This window comes from Tachypleus tridentatus, chromosome 7 (genome assembly GCF_004210375.1).
Source record: "Tachypleus tridentatus isolate NWPU-2018 chromosome 7, ASM421037v1, whole genome shotgun sequence".
Lineage (NCBI taxonomy): Eukaryota > Metazoa > Arthropoda > Merostomata > Xiphosura > Limulidae > Tachypleus > Tachypleus tridentatus.
Window position 1 is genome coordinate 150,438,647 of NC_134831.1, and position 23,802 is coordinate 150,462,448.

At 34.5% G+C, this 23,802-nt stretch overlaps 1 protein-coding gene across 6 annotated transcripts in view; it reads right to left on the reverse strand.

The window, feature by feature from the left end:
• RecQ4 (RecQ4 helicase) overlaps positions 1 to 23,802 on the reverse strand; it is an 82,760-nt gene that overhangs the window by 43,358 nt on the left and 15,600 nt on the right. For 3 of the 6 annotated variants that reach the window (XM_076514737.1, XM_076514736.1, XM_076514733.1), the window contains exons 6-9: positions 22,972 to 23,019; positions 10,257 to 10,507; positions 7,665 to 7,799; positions 5,953 to 6,084 (exon numbers count right to left, since the gene is read on the reverse strand). In XM_076514737.1, coding sequence (XP_076370852.1) covers positions 5,953 to 6,084; positions 7,665 to 7,799; positions 10,257 to 10,507; positions 22,972 to 23,019 — 566 coding nt within the window. The remainder of the gene's footprint in view (positions 1 to 5,952; positions 6,085 to 7,664; positions 7,800 to 10,256; positions 10,508 to 22,971; positions 23,020 to 23,802) is intronic. The other 3 variants (XM_076514738.1, XM_076514734.1, XM_076514735.1) reach the window with 2 other exon arrangements.

Genomic DNA, 23,802 nt, shown 5'->3' on the forward strand with positions numbered 1-23,802 from the left:
GCAATTTACTAGAAGCATATAGGCTTAAAAGAAGTAGTATTTTAATTTTACAAATTTTATTATATTATTCTATGCCACTGAATTTTTGGTTACTTGTATAAAAATCCATAAATCAATCAATCTTTAATCATCATTCATTTTAATTCCTGCTTTAATGTTTCAACTACAGTAGCTGAGAAACTATCCTGAAAGTACACTAAAAACAAAATCAACTTTGTCAGTCACTATTAGTCATTAATTTGGGAGGATTAATATTTGGGAAGATTGTTTAAAAACAAATTTTCCAACTTTAGGTAGATTTCTTTTCTATCACCAAGCAATTGTTGGATTTTGTTTCTGACTTCTTTCTATCATAAAACCTTTATGACAGTACAAACTGTCTTGTCCACAATTCTAAAAACTAATTAATTATAACAATATGTAACAAAATTTTTACTTTTTCCTGTTCCTGGACAGAAGGTGTTATTTCCCAATTGCTTATGCCTAAAGTAAATGGAAAAGACCTATTTTTCTCTTCAAACTTTGCTTTTGTGACCTGGGTAATAAAATCTTCATATTTATCCATTTTCCAGAACATTCCAGGTAGATTCAGTGCTGAGTAGCTGATAGAGAATTTTCTCAAATTTTCAAAAAATTTCTAAAATATTGTAGAACTTATAAGAATTTTCAAGAACCTTTAAAATTTTCTAGAACTTTCCATAGTAATATATCTACAAGGGCTCACCACTTCAGTTTAGTTTTAGCTGCCTAAGTGAACACATAAACCTATCTGATTTTATCAGAGATGACATCAAGAAGCTGCAAGCATTCTGCTATGTGTGTGGCCAATTTATCAAGACAAGAGCAAAAAAGTACTCTGTGACAGCATCTGCTAGAATGTGTGAAGCCTACACAGCATATTATGACACACCTGTCGGGGATCAAGACAAATCCTGGGCATCTCATTTTATCTGTGAGCACTGCAAAAAACTCTAGAAGGTAAGACAGACAATATTTGCTTGCTTAAATAGTAAGATTGTATATTATACAAATTTTAGACCTTTTAAAATTTAAATATCTTCTAATTTATTTTTTAATTTCCAATAGTACAGAAAAAATATCACATATAAAATATTTTGCATGAACCTCTTACACACTAGTTGTGGATGAAATAAATCTATTCTTCATAATAACAATTTTATTTTGCTCTTTTGCAGGATGGTACAGAGGGGAAAAGAAAGCCATGAAGTTCGCTATTCCACTAGTGGACCTTCAGAAGGTGTTGTTCCCACCAATGCACATAAAATTGGGTCTTATGAAACAATTTATCACAGCTCTTGATAAGGAGCCTGCAGCCTTCAAATACCTTTAAGACTTCTTTCCTAAGCTGTGTGAGGCAAAGGTCAAAGCCGGAGTCTTCGTTGGACCACAAATAAAGAAGATCCTGGAGTGCACAGAATTCCCCAAGAAGCTCAGTGGGAAGGAATAAAAAAGCTTGGGGCAGCTTTATCATAGTGGTTTGGGGCTTCTTGGGCAATCACAAGGCCAAAAATTATATGGAACTGGTTGAGGCTCTGGTGAAGAACTACGGCGAAATGGGCTGCAGGATGTCCCTGAAAGTCCATATCCTTGATGATCATATTGAAAAATTCAAGAACATGAGAGCATACTCAGAGGAGTAAAGTGAGCACTTCCACCAAGATATACTGGACTTTGAATGCCGTTACCAAGGAGCATATAATGAAAACATGATGGGAGACTATATTTGGGGCTGATATGTGAAAGTGATTTACATTACAGTTGCAAATCTCGAAAAACTACTCACTTCTAAACATTTTTGTATAAATTTAGTATAAATACATGTAAATCTTGATTCATATGTTGTTTTATTCAAACCTTATGTAAAAGAAAATGTGCAAATTTGCCCATTTTTATATAGAAAATAGGTTAATTTCTAAATTTCATTATCCAGGTCATAAAACCAAAGTTTGAAAAGAATAATGGCCATTTTCTGTACTTTTACAATATAAGCAATTACGACTTAAATAGGATGTACTATCCAGGAACAAAATTTGTTCGATTACATTCTAGTCTTTCAACCTTGAGGAATAAAGCAGACAAAATTTGTTTTTATGTACTGTGTTCTCACAAAGATGATACAAAAAAACAATATTATGATAGAAAAACATATACACATAGAAGCAATGCAGTACAAATGCATATATTTTATCATTCTTTAAATACATATTAATAACCTCGATAATAAAGTGGCATCCTGAGTGGTTACTCTGTTTACTGGCTATACCAAATACAGTCTTAGCAACGAAACTATAGAAAAACAACTTTAAATTACTGAAAAGTAACTAATTACAATTGAGAATTATGTATGAAAAATATATAATGAAGACAATATGAGACTGAAAAATAAATATTTTCTTAAACTGAAAATATATTTCTGATAGATACTTATATATCTCACAAAATAACTATTCCTACTGAATGCTGTTTTTGCAGGTCACTTGCCTTGAAACTTCCATCTACCCCACAATTAGCACGGTTCACTGTGTCTTTGTGTGCAAGTTATCATGCAACAACCTCCACCAATAGGAGTATGACACACCTTCATCACACGTGAGACTCCCTCTATACAATTCTATTTAACCATCACTTCAAGATTATACAGAAATTAAGCAATGGAAGAATGTACCTATTGGAAGTACATTTTTAGTGTATGAAAATAATAACTTCTGGTATGGTAACTTATATCTCTCACAAAATAGCTACAACACCATATTTAAAATGTGGAGGAACTGGTGTTAGGGATATAAATAAGCAGTGTGAGGGATATAAATCAAAAGTGTCTAAAGAACACCCATGGAATATGAACCTCTCTTGAGACAGGAACACATAAGAAACTACATCACATTTGTACCTGGTATACTCTTTACCCTGTATTGTGTCACATAAACCAGTGGAAATGAGGAGAAGCACATCCAACAAATAAGCAAAAAACTGAGTTTTTTTCAACCATATATCCCATTGAAATCACTTGAATTATATTCCAGTATGAAAATGGAAGTATAGTCCCCAGCCAGAGATAAGAAGGTAGGGGAAGCTAAAATGAATGTGCCTCTTTGTGTAGAATGGTTAGGATGCAACATACTGTACTCAGCAGATAAACTACTATCTGAAGCCAGTGGTAGGAGTAGGGTCAACACTGTCTTCACCTCAAGTTGAGAAGATTGGAAGGAGAAAATTTCCATTCTGGTCTATTAAACAAGGCATGCATGAGTAACCAATGTGTGCTACTGGCAATACATATACATATCAGAGCTGGTAGAAATAGTCTCTTCCCTAAGATAACTTTGGTGGGAGGTCAAATGCAATGCTCAAAAAGTTACCCTAAGCAACATCTTCCTCTAGGGCTCAACCCCATTGAAGTGGAACAGTCACTGAAGATAACACATATGTGCACAATCTAAGGAGATAAGGTCTTCCATGGAAGCTCAAATCTCAAAAAGTGTATAAACATGATTGCCAAAAGAGAGGGAGAAGAAAGAACATGTACAAACAAATGTTCCATCAAACACAACCAGGTGGACAAGATATTGGATAGGAATCAGGAAAGACTTTTCCATCTTGAGAATACAAACAACACGAGCTGCTTCTCCCAGTAATAGACAAGTGTGTTGAGAAGTCACCAGGTTGGAAGGAGCTATTAGAAGTCAGTCTTTCAAGTGGTGGAAGAGCAAATTTAAAGCATGCATAAATTGAGAAAAGGCTTTAACCACTTGACAAAACATATACAACACTGAAGCAAGCCCAAAATGTAAAGCACAAAACTGAAATACAACCCTGATGTACACAAACTAAAGATAGCTTTAGTACTGATGAGAAAAGGAAATACGAGGGTACACGCCAGAGACATTCACCTTGGTCACCCACAAATCTAGAGAAAAAAACACATAAAGTTGAGAAAAGAAGCTGCAGTAAAGCAAGGAAGATCCAGAAATTGGTTGCAAAAAATTGGGCATAAAAACAAAACAAAAAACAAACTGTATGGGTTAAATATTCAGGATTTAAAGGATCAGACCCATTAGAAAAACAAAAATGACTCCAACTGCTACAAATCAAGAAAAGGATCAAAGGCCTGAAATTAAGCCAGTGCATAATAATCAGAAGCCTGTGATGGATGAAAAGACATGCTGGTATCCAGCCCTCAACTGGGAAACAAAATACACAGCGTATTATCTTTTATAAACTCTAAATTCATGGAAAGAAGGGAAGTCAAGGCAATTAGACAATGTGGTAGCATGTAAGTTTGCAGGGAAAGGATCATATGAAATTAGGGATACAAAAAAATATAACAAATCTGTAAGGACTGAGGTAGGCTCAGCAGATTCCACAGAAAAGGTACAGGCATTGATAAAATGCTGTCAAATCCTCCTAATCATTAATAGGCAATAAAGAGAGAAGAGGATCCTAAACAATGTCAGAAAAGAGGGATGAGACACAAAATTCAAACTCTCTGCAAATGATAGTCAAAATATCCCCAGTTGAGATCCTCATCTGAAGCCTATATCATGACAATCATTAAAGTAGTGGTAACTCTAGCTAAAGTCCTAACACAAAATTTTAAGTTCAGAATCAACTGTGAGAAAAAGCAAAACAAAATATAAGGGTAAGTTTTCCTGACCATAAACTAGAGAGAAGGAAGATTATTAAAAAAAGAAAGAAAAAGTAAAACATTGAAAGCACTACTTTGAAAAGAGATACAAATTTGCAATGAATGAAACATCTACACAAGAACATTGCTTAAGGAAAAGTGATTGTTAAGTAGAATTGTATTGAGGGCATCACATGCATCAGTAGAGTGTGTCACTATCCTACTGGTGGAGGGTTGTTGCATGATGATTAAAATGAGAAGATGCAGTGAACCACACTGCTTGTGGGGTAGGTGGGAATTTTAAAACTTGTGCCATGCATAAAAATTTGTATATAGAGGGCAGTACTGAATGTAAATAGCTATTTTGTAAGGGAGATAAGATACTACATTGGAAATGTATGTGGTAAAACTGGTTTCCTGATAGTTTGTTTCATTGACTGTGGTTCTTTCACTAACTTTTTAAGTGTTACATAAAATACTACATTATCTTACTAATATACTAAAAGTATTCCAAAATAAAACTTAAAAACAAAATGCTTGATGTTACCCACAAAGTTTCACCTAAGAAGTGTATTAACTATTAAAAATTACTACAATTATCTCTTGTTAAAGAACAATGGTTTTATAAATATAAAATGATGAAATACTGTAATAATACTAATAGTTTTTTAGATTTAATATGAAATGTACATTTTTATAATATTGGCAACGTAAATGAGAACAGCATTTCAAGAATCTTATGTTTTGTAGGCCATAGCTGAGAGGGCTTATTTGTTCTAGAACTCATGGGGTTAGCAAAGTTTCAGCATCTAAATTTGAAACACTGTTTCTACCATTCATTTATAATACCGAAACTGGGGCATTTTATTTCCCTTTTTAGACAACTAGTGTGAGGAAACATTACAATTCTAAAAACTGATATTGTTTTTGAACACACATTTTTAATGTTAAGCCAAAGACTCGTAAATGACTTGCACACATCCTTTTACTAGATTCTATCCCAGAAAACTAATCACTTCTGAATATTGAACAAAAGATAGCATTTCAGCAATCTGCAGTATATAGTGTGATTGATATAACATCCTACACTTTTTATTATAAGAACTTCTTTTGGGCTAATTATCAACATATATTTTAATTATCAGTTTTACTGTGATGCTTTATTACACTTAACTTAAAAAGAATCATGCCTTATCAATTATGGGTGTATACTACATTAGATTAAATCTAACATACATACAGCTTGTATAACTCATTTGACAATATTAACATTTAGAAAACATCCTTTAGAAAAAAAGAGATCATACCATCAAGGGCAGGACTAAAAAGAGGTTCAACAGCAGGTCTTGCTGGATCAGGATGAATACTCAAGGCAAAGGAGAGCTCTTCATCTTCAATAACACTTTCAGCGACTGAATTTTTTGTGATATCTTGTTCCTCTATGTGTGTGTATATATATATATATATAAGCTATTCATTACAAGTATGATACAACTAACAATAACATATTTCACAAATAACCCTAACAAAAGTTTACAACTGACACTACTTTACCCTTTCATAAAAAGAATATATCTTTGTATAGATATATTCAGGTAAAATTTTCCAAACATATAATACAAGTATTCTGCACTTAGTTAATGTTCTTATGAACAGGATGTAGTCAGTTATACAATGCTCTAGTCACAATCTCAGGCAAAAGTTGATGTTCTGGTTAGTAACCAATATGATCACTTAAGATGGTAATTCGTTACAATTATTATATAGTAATCACCAATTAAATTGATAAGAAGGACTGTATCTGTTAGCAAGAGAAAGAATTCAATGCTGGATTTTATTTTCAAAAGAAAAATGTACCCATGCATCTGGGCTTTAATCCCTTTGGGAAGTTGAATCAACTATATAAATGGTTTGATGGAAGGTATTCAAATTTTGCTGACTTCTGTGCTAGGTTGGCTGAATATATTACCAGTTAGTTGGATCTAGAAGGCTTTTTTCATCTTTGTTTTCCTTGTGTATGGTTTATATCTTATTAGTTTAACATTATTCTACATTATTATGTTTAGGTATTCTTCTTCTCTAAATGGTTAAGCCATCACAGATAGATTAGTCTTATATGCCTCTTGTACTTCTGAATTGTGATATTTTGTTTCTCCAACTTTTTTTAGTCAATGTTGTAAATGGCACTTTTGTTCCTCAGTGTTTTTATGTAATTTGATGTGCATCACCTGTGATCTTAATGTGTTGCAGCTTCTGCAAACTGTTCTCACTAGATGTTGTTTGTACAGTAGTCAACCTCTTGAAAGACCATGATTGATGTTTTAGCAATTTAATAATGGATATTAAAATAATGATAAACAAGTAACCCAGAATACATTAAACATAAAGTTACAAAAACACAACAACAAACAATAATTCCTTACACTTATATGCAAATACTTAAAATATATTTATTAATAGTGACAATAAGAATTAACCCAAAAACTGGTACACTAATAACAAAAAAGCAAATTAATAGCCAAGATATAACATGTTCAGGATTAAATTTATCAAGTATAAATTATTCAAAAATTAAAAAAGGAGAAATAATTACGAAAAAGATTAAAAAATGCATCATTATCAGTGGATTACGTGTGCCAGACATTGAATTCTAATAATTTTTTGAGGGATTAAAAACAGAAAAATAAAACTGACATTGTGAAACAAATAAATTTTAAGTAAATAAACATGTTTCACTAACAGCACAAAATATAGAAAAAAAGTAGATAGAAAGCAAGAGATTAAAGGATGAGGAATCATTATATTTGTATTCCACATTTGTCTAAATAAAATGTAGATAAATTTCACCCAAATACTCTACTGAAAACCTATGTTTCAATCCTTATTTTAAAATTGTTCAACAGAAGTAAGAGCTATAACATTATAATCCCTACTAACTATATATTTCAATGTACAGCTATACATTATATACAGCTCTTGATGCAAAACTTATCTTTTGAAAATATGAAAGTGTACATACCTCCAGGATAAACTCTAGTGACACCTCTGATTAATGGATCCTTAATTCCTTTACACATCTGTGCTGCTTCTTCTAAGGTAGGCAGTGGTTGATCTTCAAGTTCATCATTGTTTTCAGAAGGCAGTAATGTATTGCCTAGTTATAAATTTAGGTAGATCAGTATAAAACATTACAAATGAACATAGTTATAAATATCTGCATGGCAATTAAAATAAAAACATTTTCTAGCAAAGTCAGTCCAGGAATTCACTAGTTTACACTGTTCCTATTCTTTACAACACTCGGAGTCCATTAATCTGTTTGACAAGCAGCAATGCCATCTGGAGTACTCCAAATGAATAATTATTTACACCAATGAAAGAAAAGGTGTAACTCATATAGAAGCAATAATTTAAGAAAATTTAACCCTCATGCTACATTGAACACTATGAAGTAGTTTTAAACTACTTTTAAAGGTCCATAAAAAATATATATGAATAAAATTATATATACCTCTGTAACTAAAAACATTATCAGTGTTTTTAAAAGCCAGTACCTTGATTTTAAACAAGCATTTCTATAATTAAATATATTTGCTTTCAGTATGAGAAAAAGATTCAGCCACTGCAATGAATATTTTATCCATTTTACAAATTACCTTAATACATTATATTTTAAGGGGAAGAAACTCATTATGAAGATAATCTGGAATTGAAGAATGTGGGAATGAAAACAAGACATTAGCTAATTACAAACTTGCTAGGCAGAGCTCCAAGACAAGTTGAAGTAAACCAAGACAAGAAACGTTTTTCAATGCCCTTCTACAAACATATTCAATAAAAAGAAATTACAGAAGTAGCTAAGTAGTCAACAGATGTGTGTGTTTTATATAAAATAAAAGTGCTTTTTCTTACAGCCTTCGAAACTGAAATGGTAGGAATTTTGAAATTTGTTTGCAAGAAGTCCATAAACTAACCATACTAAATGAAAATGGTATCGTTTCAGACCAGTATGACAGATTGCCATGAAATTTTAGATTATAACTTAAGGAATCATGATATTTCTTGACGTGTTTTTAGGCAGAAAGTCATAGAAGGCATTCACGTGGGTTACTGTAATACATCTTGTTTTTCAGGTAACTCCACAGTCAGCAGTTTGATGGTGACTGATCTGCTAAAAGGACAGTCATTACATTAATGAATGAGGGACTGATAACCAGGTTACTAATGTGCATCCATTATGTTGCTTGTACTGCATGACGGATTTGTGTAACTCTTGAAATGCATAGTTTTGGAGTTGAACTCTTTGTTACATGTGTTAATAACAAGTTGCTGTAGCTGTAATAATGAAGAAGAAATATTGTTGTGAAACTACAACATTCAATCATTCAGGCTATGAATCAATCAGGTGTAGATTTTGTAATTTTTTGGGATGACAGTTTTGAATTAATAGAAATATACCTTGTTCTTTCCAAGATATTTGTCACAAATATTCCAAATCAATTTCTATTTAAACCAGGCAACTGTGTGCAATTATATCAGGCATTTTTCAGGGTCTAATAGACAGCAGCTTCTTTAGAAGATAAATGCAATAAGGATAGGGTACTAGAGAGTGCTAAATGATTATCCAAATTGAAAATTTGGGCAAACATAATCATCATGCAATCAGAGCAATGCTGCAAGACCCAAGACATTCCTTTTATGACAAACCTTGCACCTGTGCCACATCAGAGACTATTTTCTTTCAGTGCAGTCACTTTATGAAATAAATATACCCATCTATGATGACAAAGCAAGCAGTACTTTCTTGAGCAATGAATAACTTCAAAACTTTTAGGAAAGTGTCAAGAATACAATTAAAGTCTGAATTATAAATAAACCTGTAAAGTTAAACTAGCATTTATGTATATTTTTGAAATCCACAATAAGATTAGAACACTTTCTCAGACTCAAGGATGTCAGTCAAGTGCTGAAACTTTAGAGTATAACATACAAATATACTTGCCCTGATTGCTAACACCATATTTAACCAATAAACCAAAGAATATTCTGATATAAAATGTGATTACAAATGAAGTATTATCAAACAGGCTTACAAAGTTAAATTAATCATGAGGGGTAGCAGCTTCAAAAATACTGGGTTGGCTAAGCAGGAAAAATGTTTTGAAATAAAGAAAACATGTTAACCACTGAATAAATATCACACTTTAATCCTCTGGTAATCCTATTAAAATTGTAAATCCCAAAACTGATATTACAAAACAAAATGTTGTAGATTCCTTTATTCATATTAAAAGTTTAATAACATATAAATTTCACACATATAAACATGTACTTCTTAAGTGAAAGTCATTATAATCCCTACTATTTAATTTCACCAAATTCAGATGCACTGTCTTCAGTGGTACCTATCATTATTACAAACAAAGCTCAAAAAGTCTGTTGCAGATTATATTATTTATCCTAAGACTTATACAGTATCAGAAACAAGCAGGTGCATTTCTTGCATACAGCACTCACATTTGCATGTAAAGAAAATATGTTTTGCATTCCTATTAACTAAAAGAGATTCACCACAAAATAACATCAACTATTTTTAAAATATCAAACTAACCTTTCACCCCTGTACAATAACGAGCCCAATGGCCAATCTGGCCACATTTGAAACAACCAGATGTTTTTTTTCTTTTTGTGGTAAGCTTATTTTCATCATCACCATCATTTTTGTACTGTTGGAGGTTTTTCCATTTCATTCGCTTGTACTTTTGACTACTGAGATGTCGATGGCCTCTAGAAAATCTTTTCTTTTTCAAATTGATTTTTACAAAATTATCTTTGAAAACTGGTGTACGTGAGATAGAATATCTGCAGAAGAAAAGTATATTTCAAAATGAGTAAGATTTAATGTAAATATGTGATATACTGATTATTAATATCTTGTCTAGTTTGCATTTTTTGTAAATATTACAAAACGTTTTGCAAAACCTTTAATACGTCCTCACTGTAATTACACAACACAGTAAGTCCTACTTTTCAGTGCCATAATGTAGCACCACCTTTGACCGAAATAAGTAGATATTTTATGAGGCATAAGTTTGAATTGGCCATAGTGTAGAGTTGAATAATGACAAAAGTCTAAATTCAGGTTTACTGTAAAGGGGTGGGGATATATATATATACACACACACAATTTATTAGTTTAGAGTTACACTACAAATATAAGTTTATGCTGGGTAACATTGTTGAAAACATAGAAAAGAGAATGTTTCCTACAAAAGTTTGTTATTTATGCTAACAACTAGTTATTTTATGCACCAAACACGTCACTACACTGCCCTATAGGATAACTTGTGCATAATAATTTAAAATTAACATTTTCCTACACTGAAAATGTATTTCTGATATATAAGTATCTCCTATCACATAGTATATTTCCTCAATTTGTGCTGACTTCTATATACACAGTTTTCATTGACTGTTAGTTTTGTGAATCTCAGTTAACTTCCCATATTTACACATAGTATAGCTACATTGTAGCATATCATAAATACATGACAACTCTCCACGAATAAGAGTGCAACACATCCTCCTTACACAACTTTCTCCCTTTATACTGTAGAGCACAATCACCACTTTGAGATCAGTCAAAAAAGACAAACCAGGAGTTGAGAGAATGGGTGTAAAATGTAAAGAGAGGTAAGTATCTATTGGAAATACATTTTCAATATTAATTCCTGATACAATATCATACCTCCTCTCATATAATGAATAGAATTCCACACTGAAAATGTGAAGGAACTATTGCAAAAATTATCTGAATGAGCACTGTTTATCCTGATGTATAAGCTCATACTTGTGGCACACTTTATTTCATCTGTACCAAGTATACTTTTTAACCACTGTAAAAAATGTGCCATGAAATTGGGCAGAAAAAACACCAGTCCAAACGTAACAGACATGCCAGATGGTATACAATGGCTAAGTTACATAAGATTGTAACTGACTGGTCAACTTCAGCCCAAAACCATGCTGCATCTGGTATTTGACATCCAGCGTGAAAGATAAGAATATCATTCTGTTTGTCTTTGTTTCAAGCCCAGGAAGCATAATAGAAAAGTAACTTCCCTTCTGACAATCTAGGTAGGGCACATGTGGGCAGGTCCAGTATACCAACAACAACAGGCCATCCAGAAACATGAGATCTGAGTAACAGTAGGAAGAGAGTATGCAAATGTATTGGGTCAACTCCAGTCCAAAACCAGGCATCATCAGGAATATTTTGCCAAGTCCATGGTAGGAAGAGGGTTCCTCCCAACCACTTGTGTGAGGATTTATGATGGCTGTTTCTATGCCAATCCAACACCAGGTTGTTCATAAATTGACATCCAGACATTGGTACAATTGAGGAAACAGTTGGAAGCTGGAGGGGTAAACTGCATGTGGTGGATTCCTGCAGTCCAAAAACAGCCAGCATTGGAAATTTGTCTTCCAGTCCAGAGTAGGAAGAGAGTACTCACAATCTACACAATAGAAAGCCATTGCCCTACTCTTGACAAAGTAGGAACAATCACACTAAGAAAGAAGCATCTGTGGTCCACCAACCCAGTTGTTATGAACAAGTGGCAAGAACACCCATACTCCACTTGAAGAAGAAGGTGAATAGTGCCACATAGAGTCCAAATTAATGCAACACCATGAGACAGTGCAATTGGTTACCAGAAAAATCCTTTTTGAAAAGAGTCAGTCAAGATTTATCCAAGTAGGACTGTAGGTATAAGATACTATCCCAACACTGATTTACTTGCGATAGTCCGTATGTTACGATGGTCTGGTATGGACTTATTTATGAAGCAAGATATCACGAGGTACCCTACAGTAAGTAGTCTTATGGAACACCCTATCTCATCAGTGAGTGTTATAGACTTCTAAAGTCATATGGCATGAACTTAAAGTTAAGTATACCCAAAAAGCAACACTTATTACTGAGCAAAATCCAGAAATGTAGAAATAGGACACCATAAAAGTAAGATATATAAAAAATAATTTACCAATTAAGAGCTGGTAAAGAGTATATAGAAGAATGGCAATAGGAAAACGTTGGGATCAAGAAAACAAATGACAGCCAGAAAGTAAAGAAAATGTGCAATAAAAGTAAATGGGATAGTCTACTCCCCAGTTTGCATGAACTTCTTAATAAATGACAGAAGTGAGGAGCCAAAGAGAGAGTAGGATGTCAGATTTGATGAGAAGACTTGAAAAAGTAAATGTGAACCAACATCCAAAGAAGCACAGACAAAATAGTTGAGGTGTCGTAACCATCCTTTGAGAGCAATAACAGAAATATTTTGGAGAGATTAGGAATCACAAAGAATAAATAGATTAAAGCATGAAATGTGAAAGGAGTGGTGCAGAGCACATAACTACATGGATGGAACACAGAAATGATTTGGAGAAGAATGATAGTGTTGATAAATAGAAGGAAAAAGAACATAAGAAGCAGCAATGACATACACATCATATCTTTTATGGCCACAGGAAAAAGGAAGTAGCCTCAAGCAAAAGATGGTACAGAGAACATGAAATTAAAGGGTCAAAGACAGGAAGGGTAAGGGTGTGGAGAACAGTATTCAGTTCCAAATTAGAAAGGACTGCAAGATGAGGAGAATACATGATGATTATAAGAAAATTCAAAAGCATCAGGTAGAGCTGTTCATTAGCTAACAATGGTTGAAAGCAATAAGCCTCGTTTGAAAAGCCAACGTAAAATTCAGAATGATGAGGAACAGAAGGAAGGGAATGGAAGAAAATATGATACAGAGACCAACTTTGAAGTTTGCATCCTTGTATGATAGTCAAGGAGGGATGAAGAACAAACTGAAGAAGAATTGATTGATTGATTGATTTAGTGTTTTATGTCACAAAGCAGCCAGGCTATTTGTGCCAAATGTCCAGTAAAAAGGTAAAAGAAATTAAATGTAGTAAAATACATAAAAGGAAATGAAGGTATAAACAAAACAGCAATTAAAAACAGAAAATGGCATAAAACCAATGTTGACATCCAGTCTACAAAGTTGTAAAGGACTTCCTGTAGCAGAATGGTAATGATCATAACCCGCCAGGAAGACTAACAGGTAAGTACAAGAACCACCGTCAGTCATCTGAAGTTGGTCTTTCCAGTCCTGGTTCCGGATTATGTGTCATTATGGCCAGTACTTAAGGTAAAGTAATAAAAGTGTTAAATGACATGCAGCAAAAGTGTAATAACAACTCGCCAGGACGACTAATGGGTAGTTCAAACGGATAGTTAAAATAGCAGCGTTAGTCACCTGAAGTTGGCCTTTCCAGTCCTGGTGTCGAGTTATTTAATGTTTTGATCATTTTACAATGTCAAATTGAACTAGAAAGATTGACACTCTGAAAAGAGAACCACAATTAAAAAGGTGTAATGAATAAATATCCAACACTTAAATGAGATTAAAAAGATTAATGGCCATTAAAAAACTAAAAACTTCATCAAGGTGGACAGTGTCACCATCACCAATAACATTGTCCAATGTTACAGACAAACCCTGGGACAGAACATGTTTAAAATAGTGCCGTTGTTGAGAGTCGTAATGATGGGAGGAAAGTAAAATGTGGCTTACAGTGATTTGAGTGTTACACAAACAACACACTGGTGTTGTATCAGTTCCAGATAAAAGAAAATGATGAGTTAAAAAACTGTGACCAATGCATATTCTAGTTAGAACAACTTTCTCCTTCCGAACCTTACAGAAGCTAGATGGCCAAAGCCCAATATAGGGTTTTATTTAAAAAAGCTTGTTGTCACGTTGCTCACTCCAAGTGGACTGCCAGCTGGCACAGAGCCGAGTCTTGAATACAGGACCACAGTCCATGTACGGAATAGAAGAAGTGATAGTGCCAGAGCAGATAGATTTAGCTGCCATGTCTGTAAGCACATTCCCACGAATACCAACGTGGCCTGGTATCCACAAAACTGGATAGAAGTAGATGTTAATGAGAAATGGGCCAGTCGGTTTTGAATATCAGCGAGAACAGGGTGTGAGCCAACGTGAAGTGATTCCAAAGCCAGCAGAGAACAAAGGGAGTCAGTATAAATAGTGGAGTCGGTGTACTGCTCAGCTTAAATATGATCCAGGGCAAGAGATATGGCATACAGTTCAGCAGTGAACACAGAAGCTGTAGAGGGGATTCTGCGTGCAACCACTGAACCGCAACAAACCATGGCAGAGCTCATAGAGTCACCTGATTTTGAACCATCCATATAAATTGGAATAGAAATGTTGTTCAAAAGATGTTCAGTAAATAAAAGACGGAACTTCCAATCAGGAATATCTGCCTTTTTCAGATGACTTAAAGAAAGGTCACATTTGGAGGCTGTAATAAGCCATGGGGGGGATGGGCTGACCAGTGGATTCTGCAATGTTTTCCAAGGACAGACCCAATTCATTCAATTGCACCTGGATGTGAAGGCCAAAAGGAGCAATGGCAGATTGTCTGTTTTAAAAAAGTAAGGCCCACTGAGGAAGGAAAACACATCCTCAACTGGGATGCTTTGGTAAGGAGCAAAGTTTCGAAGAATACAGTAAAGACAGTTGCAAACAGTGAAGGTGCAGAGAAGGTTTGTGAGATTCCATGCATAAGTTATGAACTGGGGAGGTGCGGAAAGCCCCAGTGCAGAGTCAAAGTCATTGATGATGAATGGGGTCCAGCATTTTTAAGGCCAAGGGGTCTGGCAGAGCCATAGACCATTGATCCATAGTCGAGTTTTGAACGAATAAGAGCACAATATATCTTTAACATAGAGAATCGATCCGCTCCCCAACTGGCAGTAGAGAGGACACGGAGGATGTTCAGTGCTCTTGTGCATTTGACCAGTAGCTGCTTTAAGTGTGGTATAAAGGTCAGCTTACGGTCAAAGATAAGCCCCAAGAACTTTGTCTCAGGGACCACAGGCAGCACAAATTCACTGATATGGGATTTAGGAACAGGGTGTATACTCTATTGGTGGCAAAAGTGTATGCAAACGGTCTTAGAGAGAGAAAAATTAAAGCCGTTTGCCGTAGTCCACATCAGTACACGATTGAGGGCAGTTTGTTGTTGCCGCTTCAGTATGTTTCATATTCAACGACTGACATGAGATGTGAAAGTTGTCAACATAGAACACGTTTGCAACAGTGAGAGAGAGTTGTTCAGGGATGGCATTTATCTTTATACTGAAAAGTGTGACACTCAAAACACAGCCCTGAGGGACCCCAACTTCCTGTACAAAAGAATGGGAAAGTGTCAAACCCATATGAACTTGGAATCTCCTGTCCATTAGAAGTTTTTTAATAAACATGGGTAAATGGCCATGTAACCCATATATATGGAGGTCTCCCAAAATGCTATACCTCCATGTTGTGTCATAAGCCTTCTCAAGATCAAAGAATATTGAAACAAGATGTTGGCATTTGAGAAAGGCTTCTCTGATTGATGTTTCAAGTTGAATTAGGTGATCCGTGGTGGAATGCTGTCGTTGGAACCCACGAGGAACCGAGAGGAGGTTGTTTGATTCAAAAAACCAAATAAGACGAGCATTAACCATCCTCTCTAAGGTCTTACAGAGGCAGTTTGTCAAAGTAATTGGACAGTAGTGTGAAGCAATCTTGGGATCTTTCCCAAGTTTAGAGAAAGGTGAGATAATAGCCTGGTGCCAGGCATCAGAAAAAACATTCCCCTGCCAGATCCGGTTAAAAACAATAAAAAGAATATCAAGAGAAGCAGGAGAGAGATAGCACAGCATGTCATAGTGTACATCATCGGTCTGGCAGTACATCTGTTGGACAATTATAGTCAAGAAGACAGTCAGTTCGAAAGGAAAGAGGTGAACACTCTGCCCGAGTCTTGATGGCCAAAAAGGTGGAGGAACAAGCAGAAGTGCTAGATACCCGGCAAAAGCTTTCACCTAGAGTATTGGCGATGCTCCGGATATCAGCTACCTCTTGGCCATCAGAGAGTAAGATCGAGAGAGGGAGACAGAATTGTAGTGCCCACTGACCTTACGAATCCTGTCCCATACGACCTTTGAACTAGTGGTAGAAGATATGCTAGTTGTGAATTTAATCCAAGATTCCTTCTGGCTTTGATGCCTTACCCACCAAGCATGTGCATGGGTCCGTTGGAAAGCAATGCGGTTCGAAAGTGTGGGATATCTATGGAAAGTATCCCAGGCCCGTTTTTGAGCCTTCCGTGCCAAGTGGCAAGCAGGATTCCACCACGGACGAGGTAAGTGTGGAAAAGGTGTCAAGGTTTTAGGAATACACTGAGCAGCTGCTTGTATAATACAGTCAGTTACTGCTGCCACACAGTCGTCTATTGATGGCTGATTCACGATGACAGGATCAAGTTCTGCAAGAGCAGTGAAAGTGGACCAGTCTGCCTGATCCAGCTTCCACCGGGGCATGTGGGTAGGGTGGCCAGTCTCTCCAAAAGAATAGGAAAATGATCATTGCCTAGTAGATTATTGTCAACCCTCCATGAAAAATGGGAAAATAATGAAGGGGAGCAAACCAAGAGATCAATAGTGGAAAAGGACTGACTAGATGCATGAAAATAAGTGGAAGAAATTGTGTATTGAAAAAAGATTGTTATCAGAGAGCATACGCTCTACAGAGCGACCCCTCCTATCAATAACAGCACTTCCCCAGAGGGGATGATGTCCATTAAAGTCCCTCAGGATTAGAAATAGAGGCGGCAACTGTTCAACGAGAGCATCAAGATCTGATTGATCATATGTCTCTCCAGCCAGCAAGTTCTTCTACTCCCTTCTGAATAAAAAAGGGGGACATTTGCCCTAAAGATTTTTCTGAAAGAGAATGTCATATAAGAAAATGGGGTACAGGTGTTACAGATGTTGAAGATTGCTGCTCAGAGTCTTCAAGACGTGGTCATTTACCTATTGACTGTTTTTTCATTATTTTATTTAAATTTTCTGTTGGAGGATCCACAGCAAACAAGGAAAATTTCTGTACCCATTGACCCCACCCACCGTGGAGCCCTATGAGTGGACGCACTACAATGTCATGCAAGGACATTGCAGCAACGTCAGGGTTTCGTGAGCACTATACCCAAACACCAGCATCAGGCACAATGTCCACAACACCAGTTGAGAACTTCCAACACTGGTACTTGGTTGACTCTAGCCCAAGTGGACCAGCCAATTGACCCAAGGGGGGCCACCCAAAGGCCGCCCGTCTACAGGAATTCAAGGCCAAAGTGGTGTGTTAGGGTTGGACCCCTCAACCACCAGGATCTTCTCCTCCCCTTCATGAGTCACCACGCACGGCAAACACGTGGGTGAATGTTTAGATTCCAGAGGAGGTAAACTGAAAGAACAGAACCTTCCTTGGGAGGTCCCCTCACCACATACATGAATCCACACTGAGGGGTTGAAGAATAATAAATGGAAAGCTACAAATAAAGAGTCAGGAACATTTCACATTGGACTGGACAAAACTCACACATGAAATTAGTATGATAACATTGCTGAATGGGAGGAGGAGGAAAATTAACGTTGAAGGAGTAGGGAGAATGACAGAGGTAGAGAGGATAGGAGAAGATGCAATATAGGAAACCATGCATCCATTAAGGAATTATTAGTAAGAACCAACAATGTAGTGCCCAGAATGAGGAAAAACATGAGGGAGAAGTGTACGAGGGTAGATATGGAGAAAAGAAACTGACCAGTTCTGATGGAATGTATTTCCAGTTAAAGCTGAGAAAATAGGAACAGGGAAAAGAAAAAGGAAAGTAGAGTGTTGAGAAAAGTGGCAAAAATGTTAAGAAGAAGTGTCCAGATAAGAGCACATAAAAACTTGAACATCAGAGGAAGAAGGAACCAATCTATCTGTAGTATCTTGGCAGACCTTGAAAGGTGATCCACAACAAGACTTAGGGCACTCAGAATAAAACAAGCAATTAAACATACTAGTTACAGAATAATCCTAAAAATAGTGGTGACAGTGTGGAAATAGAGAAAGTGAAAAAGTATCCTCTTGATTATATATAAAGTTAACAACTGCAAAGATAACTGTAAGTATCATAAAGAGCTGTCTACAACCATCATTAAAACAAAAAAGTGTATGTAACATTAAAAGTTAGTAGAGATTGATTTGAAAGGACAACATGTAGTACCAGTGACTTAAAATCATGAAAGTCAAGACATCTCTCCTGTCCCATCAAGACTACATCCATGAAAAGGAGACCCAGACAAGAAGAACAGAAGTATTCATTATAGAAATAATTTCATTAAGTCACCAGCAAAGTCTTTAAGTAAGGAAGGAGAATAGCTGAGAACAAGGAATCTCAAGTATAGATCCATAGACCATGCAATCCATTATGGACATTACAAATTATCATGACCCAAAGGTACACAGAATTCCATGGGAGTTCAAGTCCCAAGAAAGAAAGAACCTCCTACACAGTGAGGGAAGGAGAAGATATGGCATGTGAAATCAATCAATACATGCCCCTCAAAAGAAGTGTAGAAGGCTAAACCCTGCAGAAATAGGAATGAATGACAAATGAATGAAATGGATGTTAGATGCAGCTCCTCCAAGACAAAACAATATTTCCATGGACCAATGCTGACAATAAACAAGATCCCTTGAAAAATGTAAAATAATGGGTTCGTGTATTTTCTTATAGCAAAGACACATCGGGTTATCTGCTGAACCCACCGAGGGGAATTGAACCTCTGATTTTAGCATTGTAGAACCGTAGTCATATCGCTGTACTAGCAGGGGGCATAAAATAATGGGAACAGAAGACAGTAAAAACAAAGCCTAATTAGTTGCAAATGGAACACAAATGTCCTTAAACCAATTGAAACAGATACTACTGATTTGAGCCTATAAAAATTAGTCACAGCCAAGCCTGACAACATTAGTCTACAAGAAGTGAAACAATGAATGGGAAGTGATGTCAGAGAGAGAAGACAAAGCAGGAGCAGGGTACAGATAGTAAATAAGTGAAATCAAGCATAATATTGGCATACAGCCTAACATATGATATCAGAGATGCAGGCATACCAGTAAAATGATACAGACAATAAAAAAGAAGCTAGAATAGGGTATATAAAAGCAGTAAAAAGCAAATGAGTAACAAGTATATCACACCCCAACTAATGCTAGCAAAGGATTAACCAAATAAGTGAAAATGTTATGAAAGAGTAAACATACAACAGTCAAAAAGATAAATGAACAAATATATATCAAATGCCTACAAGGGAATGGTGGATTATCACAGAAAGAAAGTAAAAGAAGGAAAAATGGCAGAAAATGGTAGTGTGTGTAAAACAAGAGTAGAAAAAAACCAAGCTCAAGAAAGACAAATACAGGACACAGGATTTGACCCTAAAATCCAAAGATAAAGACTCTGGAGTGTAGGAGTCAAATAAAAACTATACAAGGTAACAGAAGCAGGAGAATGAGTGAGGCATGTATGTCCTAAAGTAGTGGTTATAATGACTGAATATGTAGAAACACACACTTAAGAAACCTAATTATGAAATAAAAAACAGAGGTAAAGTCAAGACATTACAGGTATAAGATGAGGCAAAAGGTAGGTGGGAAAAAATGCTAGTAAAATCTCTTCTATAACAAATGAGAAACATGGGTTGAGGTATATCAAATGAATGCTCAGTAAACTAGCATAAACTATGTTATGCTGTTTCACACCAGACAAAGTGGAAGTTACTGACACTTGTGAAACAATATCTCTGTAGATACCAAAAATTTCAGGAGCAAACAAATGCACTCCATTGGACATGACTGTCAAATTCAGAAATGATGACTGTACCCTATACTATAGAGGGAGTTGGTTACAATAAGAGGACGTGCCACACTACAAATGGTGTAGGGTTGTCCCGTGCACATTTGAATGCTATAAAGTAGCTATACTACATGATTTTAGGTGTTAGACTGAAACTTACTAGAAAGGGAAAACTGTTCATAGAGAGGACAACAAAAATCAACGAAAGCTATTATGTGAGTTAGAAGTAAAGTACTGTATCAGAAATAATGGAAATTATGTTGTTTTAACCCTTTTGCAATGGGTCAGGATTCAAAAGACATATCATCACTCTTATTGACTTGCATTCAAAATTTTATTGAACTACTATTTTATGAAATTATATTAGTAAGTTTGGAATAACATTGTAGATTATAATTCAAACTTTAATATTATATATGAGTTAATTATATGTAATTATATATGAGTTAAAATTAAATATTAAAAGAACACATTTAAGTATCAATTTTAGTAAGTTACGTGTATGTTTAATGTAGCACTGTTTCAATTTAGATGTTTGTGATATCAAAATATCAAGTCTAACTTTATACAATTTAGGAACTCAAATCAGTAATACTGACAAGCTAGAATATAAAATAAAAATCTCATATCTTTTTGTTTTGCTGAGATATGGCTTATCTCAAACTGAATCAAACATGATGGCCCTAATCAATTCTTTCCATTTTTGAAACAGTCCCTTATGTACTCTTACTACAATACATGACATGTGATTAAATAAATTAACAGCTTATAATGTTCTCAAAGAGGTTTTCTCAGCAATTTTAATCTTTTAAAAAGCTACCATGTCCTTTCTATCCAAGATTTCATGGAGTGAGATTATGTCTTTAGTCCACTTGAAGTTTAATATTGGATAGAATATTAACATTAGTTATTAAGCTTGATAAATTATAGTGGAATTATATGGTATCATTGTTGTTATTTATAATTTTTTTTGGTTATTCAACTGTATACGTAAAAACTAAAAAAAAATTTTGTTTAACAACCTCCACATGCAGAACTTTAAAAGACTTAGAAATCCATGTCCATCAGCAACCAAGTAGAAAGGTTGTTGTGAGAAGAGATAATCGTTTGTTTCTTGATTTATTATTCTATATTTAAAAAAATAATTTTAATAATTTATTTCTAAATAGTAATAATCTATATATTTATATATATATAATGTATAATAATTGAAATGGGTCTGCATATTACAAAATCTTAGTCCATTAAAAGACAGGGAAGACTAAAGATAAGCTTTATATAACTGGATACGACCTGAGTGCACATGTACCAAGTCAATGCAAGTTATGTAATGTTAGGTACGCATGACTAGAAGGCCAATATAATAAAAAAAATAACAAATGTATTCATTTTTAGCATTATGAGACTTAAGCTACTTAGACTAAACATCTGTACTTTTGTGTTATAATATGTAGTCATTCTAACATAAAAAAAGCATAACATTTATTTTCTAATTTTTTCATGATGGTTACAAGGTTGGTTGAGTGATAGATCCCACATAGTTAAGAGTATATAAAATAGCATTAAACATAAAGTCTTATTGAAAACAAATGTTTGAAATGTACTTAGGTTTTAGTAATTATGCAAATAATATTTGAGATTTTTGGAATGAAGAATATTTTTAATCATAACATGAAATCTCTTTGCAATCAGACTCGCAAAGAAACAGACTATTTTCACACACAAATCTTTAGTAAAAATATTTCATTAAAAAACCTGATTTTTTGTGTAGAAAATACTTGTAATCTGTACTAAAAGTTTATCAAATTTTGTAAAGATACACATGCTGTATCAAAAGTTATAAGGCAAATGTGTAGACGAACTAGTGTATATTATACCAAGCTCATTGAAAAAGGGTTAATGTCCTAAATAATCATAAATGAACTACTAAGATAAAACATACTTCTCTCTTACTTCTGACCAGAAAAAGAAGCTTCAAAGAAATGGGAAGAGTGAATTGAATCTGTTCTTATAACAGAAAAAAATAGATATGGAACAAAAAATACAAAATAAGAATATCACAGTCAGTACAGTAATATTAAGGGTTAATAGAATAAGAAGTCTATCACAAAAGTCTAATCTCCACTTTCAGAAGTACGTAAAGAAAAATCTGGACCATTTTCTAGAGTTGCTTTATTATAAAAAAACAAACAAAAAACATATTTACTCTTGGACCAGGAACAAGAAGAAGATGTGATTGTAACCAATAAAAGGGTTTGACAACTATGGAAAATGGTCCAGATTTTTCTTTACGTAGTTCTGAAAGTGGAGATTAGACTTTTGTGATAGACTTCTTATTCTATTAACCATTAATATTACTGTACTGACTGTGATATTCTTATTTTGTACTTTTTGTTCCATATCTATTTTTTTCTGTTATAAGAACAGATTCAATTCACTCTTTCCATTTCTTTGAAGCTTCTTTGATACTAAAAATCATAAATCTGTAGACTTACTGCTGTCCCATTGGTGGAGCCAAGAAGTTGTACCCTCCATGTTTCTCTCTGTGAACAGCATTTTTCTTTTCCTTCATTAATCATTATTTATTGGTGTACATAACGAGTGAATAATACATTTACAGGTGATTTTAAGAAGAAAAATTTTGCAACTAAAATTAATAAATATATATTATAAAAACAGAAATGTTTTAATGGTATCTTTGTACATTTGACACAAAGTTTTGCAACAAATGCTTACATTTTCACATTTAATTACTTTGCAGAGCCTCTACTGTTAACTATGGTCATCATTTTGCAGTCTCAGTGTTCCTTGTTTTATGTTTTTGTGCTACTTCTGGGTATGAATTTGATACTTCTGTGACATTAGTTGGTCCCAGCATACGTAATTAACTAAATAATTTTTAAATAAATAAAAAACTTCATCCATCTGCATTCCAATATAGGACTGACAGTCACTGAAATCTTAGTTTTAATTGATAATACACATTGAGCACACACAAAAGGTTAACTTAGATTATATTCAAACTACTTGTCTGATAACATTTAAATACATACCTTAGTTAATAATAAAAAAAAATATTTACTGTCATTTATGAACTATGTAAAATGATAGATATGAAGGAGTGAAGTTTAGTTGAATGAACTTAAAATCTCATTTGCTTTAATGCTAGCAACAGCACTGTTTGAATGGCTTAAGAAACTTATCAACAAAAACCAAAGATTTTTTCTTGCAAGCATGACAACATAGTGTCAGAAAACATGATATATTGAGTCCATAACCTTAATCATATCCCATCTAACGTTAATATTACTAGTTGGTCAAAGGAT